The sequence below is a fragment of the Centruroides sculpturatus genome, unplaced genomic scaffold (assembly GCF_000671375.1).
Source record: "Centruroides sculpturatus isolate CEXI.00-Female unplaced genomic scaffold, Cexi_2.0 scaffold588, whole genome shotgun sequence".
In the NCBI taxonomy this organism is placed as follows: domain Eukaryota; kingdom Metazoa; phylum Arthropoda; class Arachnida; order Scorpiones; family Buthidae; genus Centruroides; species Centruroides sculpturatus.
In genome coordinates, this window is record NW_019384816.1 from 386,640 (window position 1) to 393,203 (window position 6,564).

Genomic DNA, 6,564 nt, shown 5'->3' on the forward strand with positions numbered 1-6,564 from the left:
GAATTCCGAAAATTTTTTTAGTGTGCGTTTTAAAGACGTAATCTAACTATGTACCAAATTTCATTTTATTACGTTCAGCGGTTTGCTCTGGCCGATGATGAATCAGTAACTTATTCAGTCAGTTAGAACAAATAATTCTTTACATTTAGATGATTAGTGAAAGAAATCACATACAAATGCGACTGAAACCTGTAAAAATTTTTTTTTGCCTTAATATAGTTAAACTATTTTGCAGTAATTTTAATTATTTATTGAACATTAATTCGTAAATAAAGTGTCATCAATATCAACAGTACATACTCTGATTCTATTGCACAGATTGCGGTTCACATATAGTTATTCTCATTAGTAATATTACTTTTTTTCCATATGAATATTAAAAGGCTTTAAATTAGTTGTATATGTCAACACGACTCTGAAGAGAAGTGCCTCTCGGAAGAGGTTTAAATGGGAAACTGACCCCTATTTATGTGTTGCACACGTGAAGAAAACCCGAAAAATTCTATGTTGTCAGCCTGTCGGCGAGGCGAAAACTGACGAAAAGCTACAAATATTCAGTGGTTTTTCCACTCAGACACAGGTAGGCAACTCTAAAATGCTATCAATCTTGTTCATTACCATGCCCATAATGGTAGGTATGGTCCAACCTACAATGATGACGGACTGTGCTCAACGTATCTAAGATAGATCTTTCATGAAAAATTCTTCGAGAGTTGCTCGCTGGGATTCGATCCCAACTTCTCCAGAGAGGTGAGCCAAGACATTTTTCTGTTATGGCCATCACCCTTTATTCATTATTACACAGAAACTAATTCAAAAATAAAAAATAAAACAAAAATTAATCATTAAAATTTCTCTTTTCTTCAATTAACGCGTAACAAAGAAACTCAACAATTGACCAGTGATTGTTTTGCTCTTCTATTGTCAAGAGTGCGCTTTAAAGTAATTGCAAGATGTTTTACGATTTTTTGAATTATCAACCTTTGCCTGAACCTTTCGAGTAAGAGATTTTTCACATTTTATTGTTATTTATGCAAATAAGAAATTTATTCGACAAATTAATGGCTTTAAAATAAAATTGCTCTGTGCAAATGATAACTAATTTAAATTGATTTAATAATTTCGACTTTTCGATGTTTCTGAATGTAGTTTTTAAGCAAACATTTTTGTGTTTTGCTGTATCCTATAATTATTTTGATGTTAAAATTAAAGGGTTAAATTTGCATGTGAGTTCAACTGCTCAGTGTTAAAAATCTTGTGCTAAGTAAATGCATCTTAGGGCTTTTTACCTTTACTGTTACTTAAAAAAGGAAACAGAATACGTTTATCACTCTATAAACCTAATTTAATAGACTTATTTTCCATCTGTAGCCTTTTCAATTCACTACACGTAATAGACGAATTTATTGACTTATTGTCATAAGTTATTAAATCAGCAGTGAATAGATATATAATTTTAAAGTTGTTAAATTTTATTACATGTTGTTTTATAATAAGATACTTATTGAAAATTTAAGCTTAATTCGTAAAAACTTCTTTCCTTCACTCAAATTAATGAAATTTCACGAGTTTATTAAATGATGCTTTCTTTAGCTTACAGTTTGATAAGAAATTTTGTTAGACGTTAAATGCAAAGTTTTTAGAGTGTAAGAATTTTTCTAAAAGTTTAAATAAGTACTCATTAACAAATTTTTGTATATTCAATTTTAAAATTAGAATAAAGGTTTCGGTATTTAACATTTATAGTGTTATATAAATTTTCTCTTTTTATTTTCAGGGCAACATCTGATGGACGAGCGGGATTCGTGAATCCAAAGAATTTGGAGAATTTTAAATTTCGGGGCAAGAAAAAAGGCCTATTGAAACAGGATGAATCCGCAAATATTAAATTTGGAACGTCCATATTGAAAAATCACATTAATCCTGCATACAAACAAGCAATAGATAAGATTCGGCCATTTTACAAGATTTCGCGCGATCGCTTTAACAGGTAAGTTATATTACTGTTTATATAAAATATAGTTATAAAATATGTTGATACGTGCTTCTTGTTTTTCATTATTTATATTATACATTTATCTACCTTAGACATTTTTGTGTCATTATAACAAGATTAAATTGAAAGTCCACTTGGGCTTGTTATAATGAAAAAAACGAAACACATAATTTCCACACAATTAAAATATATTCATTGTGACGTAATCTTACATGCTATTATACTCCAATCGAAAATTTCTGGCGAACGATATAAAAAAAATATAAATAGGATCCCTTAATATTGCTTGTAATTCCATGTGACAAATATATAGTCACCACATTATTTTTAATTTTTCGGCTCTGTTGTATATAATAGAAGGAAAGTATAGCAATCGGTCAAAGAATGATTCTCAAGACTTACATATCATGAATTTTATAAGACTCTGGGGATCTTGAAACGTCGAGAAATTCAACAATAATCGCAGCTTTTTATGTATGTATAGATGGACATGTGTGTGTGTGTGTGTGTATTTAAAGGCACGATTTTGTTCAACTTCTTTGAAGCGAAATAACTCCTGTGCTTTTGGCTGAAAATTTTAGAAATCTTTTAGGAAGGTATGTGTATTAGAATGATCGATGGTGTCAAATTTTGGTAGTGACAGGTCGAGGGGTAAAAAGATAAAAGGAGACATTTGTCTTATCTCAAGTAAGGTGAGACATTTGTCTTATCTCAAGTAAGGTGTTTTATAAAAGGTTTCTAAATGCTAACAAAGAGTAAAATCGGATTTTACTCTTTGTTAGCATTTAGAAACCTTTTATAAAACTTATCCCTACTCTGAAAATTAAGCGTTTTCATTATTTTATAAAAGTTAAAAATATAACAAGTTTTTTAAGTAAAATATTATAGCAAATGGACCCACGAAATGTTACCAAGAAAATTAACAACTCGTTACTAGATTTTTAAAATAGTTATTATTAGACACATTTTTTTTCATTCTTCAGAACATAATTGTTTATATAGTATCTATCTCTATTTATCTACACGTAGAAAAGAAAAGGGCGTCTATGTGTTTTTCGGTTCCAATAAAGATTATAGACCTCTGTCGTAATGTTATTGAGAACAACCTTAAGCGACATACGCATTTTCTATATATATTCAAAGTTCGATAAAGCGCCACTGTATACCCCTGAGATCGGCATTAAACTGAAAATTTTAGATAAGAATTACATTCAGTAAAGAGTTCTGCACATAAATTTGAATTTGAATTAGAGGAGGCCCTAAGCGTCCACAAAATAGTAAAAACTTTAATAACGTCAGAAGGCATCGAAACTTTAATTCTGAATCAGAAGGCATTTTCCCTAGGCAGATCGCCTAAGTGTTGCGTTGCCATAACTTAATTAAGAGACGTCTACGTGATAATTTGTTTATTTCATGGAAAATTTTGGAAAATATAATACAAAATGTTTCTGAAATAAATGTTTGAAATAAATGTTCTGTAATATTGTAATTTCTCTATAAGTTTTATAAATATTTACTGCATTGTAAATTTTTTCTTTCTACTTTTAGTGAGCGATTGGTAGAAGATCAGGACGACTATGAAATAAATGATGACATTATGGGTCGTCCAACGAACATCCGATTGAATGAAGGCTTCAGCAAGCACGAAGGGTGCATGGAAAATTCTAACACCATTGGATATAATGTTGTGTGTGCTGATAATAAGAGAAAAACATTAAATAAAGCCGGATCTTTTTTCAAGGCCGTATGGAAGCCTGTAAAGAGGTAAGTTTCTATATATGTGAATACAAAGTTTGATTTTGCTCGGTCATTGTTTCGCTTTTACAATTCTCACTGAATGCAGTGTGATGCTAAACCAAAGTACTTCAAACAGCAACAATTATACACAATATTAAGATGAACGCAGATATTTGAGCTTAAGAACTTCGTAATTTTTATAAAGATGGCAAAACTTTTTTATAGTACTGCACTGCATCGAGATTTACCAAAATAGTTGAATTTTAAACCCAATGAAAAAATAATCTACAAATGAAAATAATAATCACTAGCAATTATTTATAAATATAACATTTTTGATTCTCAATTTCATATAATGAAATATTTGCAACTAATCAATATAAACACAGCCGATATTGCGCTGTCAATAAGTTTTGATAAAATTCGAATTCAGATATGTTATCAAAAAATAATTATAATTGCTTTTTCACATTCAGATCAGCACAGAAAGTCTGGAAAAGCATGAAAAATGGACAAACTGAATACATTCAGTTTGATTAATGATCTCTTTCTCTAGATCATTTCAATCAAGTATCAATCTGCTTGATTTGGTTCGAGTTCATCTCGGGTAAGTGTTTAATTAGAATATTTTCGTATTTTACACTTAACACTTTTGTTTTTTATTATCCATTTATAAATTAAACACCTTGATATAAATGGTGTTTTGGCCATGGTAACAGGACAACAAAAAACATGTATTAACGTGGAGATAGATAAGGTGTTCCTTAGAAGATTGATATTTTACATATAGACAGACTGGAGTAGGCTTACAAGACATTATATATATATAAATATATTCTTGTTCAAGTATGGACTAGAATATATTCTGGGAGAATAGTAGTCTCGTAACAAAGAAAAAGCAACAGGGTAAATGGGAGTAGATATTAAAATATTCAGCAAGTTAGGTACAAAGATTCTAAACTAATCAAATTAATAATAAAATTTATGAAACATAATAAATCACACAACAGTATCAAATTAATAATTATCAACTTAATAATTTTCGTTTGATTTGTAAATAATGTTTTTTAGGAAAAAAATAAACTCACTGATTTAAAAATTATTAAATAATTGAATAATTTAGATATATTTATTGATTATTTTTTCAATTTTTTTCACAGATTTAAGAAGTTTTATTTTTAAACTGTGCTAAAAATTACAAGACAAATTTTTAAAAACAAGAAAAAAATAGTTTTAAATTTTAATTTTCTTAAATAGAATTGCATTTAATTGCATTAATTTGCATTTGGTTTAATTTTAGTTGCTTTTATTAAGCAACTTTGTTGCTTTTTGTTTTATTTAAAAAATATCCAAAAAAATTACAAGATAAATCTTAAAAATAACAAAAAAGGAATTTTAAATCTTAATTTTCTTTTAGTTATTTGCATTAATTTGCATTTAGTTTAATTTTAGTTGTTTTTAATAAGCAACTTTGTTGCTTTTTCTTTTATTTAAAAAATATCCAAAAAAATTACAAGATAAATCTTAAAAATAACAAAAAAGGAATTTTAAATTTTAATTTTCTTTTAGTTATTTGCATTAATTTGCATTTAGTTTAATTTTAGTTGTTTTTTATTAAGCAACTTTGTTGCTTTTTGTTCTATTTAAAAAATATCCAAAAACATTAAAAGATAAATTTTAAAAATAACAAAAATTACTTTAAATTTTAATATCAAAAATCACTTTAATTGTAACATATCGACCAGCATATAAATTGCGCCACAATAAAATGAAAAGCATCTTTTTATCTGCTATTGATATGTATGGGCATGATTTTTGTCTAGAAAATCTTTAGAAATTTATTGTCATATACGTCTATATTTGAGGTGTTGGAAAATTTCTTTAAACATTTAAATATAATAATGAAAGGAGCTAATTTAGAAATTTATGTAAAAAAAGCAAATATTTTGTGCGCTTTAACAGGTATTCAGCACCTCTGACTCAGAACAAATTGTAATCACATATTTTTGAACTTTGTACAAAATGTTACCATGTATTCTGCCAAAATTGCAGAAAAGAAATCAGCACTGGTTATGAGATATGAACTAAGAGTGTGAAAACTTAAGGTATTGCAAGCAGATATAAAAATGACTATTAGGTTAACTTATAGGAAAAAATATATACCCATAAGACCTGCCCTGGCAAATAAAAGCAAGAACTATTTAGACATAAATTTGTGAAAAAACATGCCGATTCGGACATGCGAAATATTAAATTTCAATCTTGAAAAAACAAACAGATTGCTGAATTGTTTACCTGTATCGACACAATACATAACCAGACATTTTTTTTGTATTCATTTGCATTTCATTGTAATTGTGTTAATTTAAATAGTATTTATTTCATATCCTTTCGTTGTTTATTTGTTCCAAGTTTTAAAATCTCGAATGAAATTGCAATAAGAAATTTTGTAAAAGTAGCAAAAGAATCATGTTTAGTTTTAATTTTTTTAATCATTTGAATTTCTTTCTATGTCTTTTAATTTGAATTGTTTTTAATTTGTATTTCTGTATTGTTTATTTGTTGCATGTTTTAAAATATCCAGTGAAATGTTAATAAGCAATTTTTATATGTGACGAAAAAGTCACGTTGTATTCTAAATATTTTCTTATTTATTTAAATCAATTGTAGTCATAGTAATAGTATAATTGTATAGTAATTTTCCTTATTGTTATTTTATATTTCTTTGTTTATTATGTTAAATTTTTTCGTTGTTTAAATATTTTAAAATGCTAAAAAAAATTATAAAAGTTTTAAAATGCTTAAAAAAATTATAAAAGTTTTAAAATGCT

The 6,564-nt window shown here is 27.4% G+C and overlaps 1 protein-coding gene across 2 annotated transcripts; it reads left to right on the top strand.

Moving 5' to 3' along the window:
* Positions 1-879: 879 nt before the first annotated feature.
* Positions 880-4,939, top strand: LOC111629838. 2 transcript variants are annotated; one of them, XR_002757407.1, is made up of 5 exons: positions 880-1,000; positions 1,778-1,990; positions 3,545-3,760; positions 4,210-4,340; positions 4,894-4,939. XR_002757407.1 is itself a non-coding variant. In XM_023373748.1 (4 exons), exons 1-4 carry the CDS (start codon positions 954-956, stop codon positions 4,271-4,273), a joined length of 540 nt encoding a protein of 179 aa, XP_023229516.1. In that variant the 5' UTR covers positions 880-953; the 3' UTR covers positions 4,274-4,671. The 2 variants fall into 2 exon arrangements, 1 of the variants encoding a protein (XP_023229516.1); XM_023373748.1 differs by lacking the exon at positions 4,894-4,939 and having other exon boundaries at positions 4,210-4,671.
* The last annotated feature ends 1,625 nt before the right edge of the window (positions 4,940-6,564 follow it).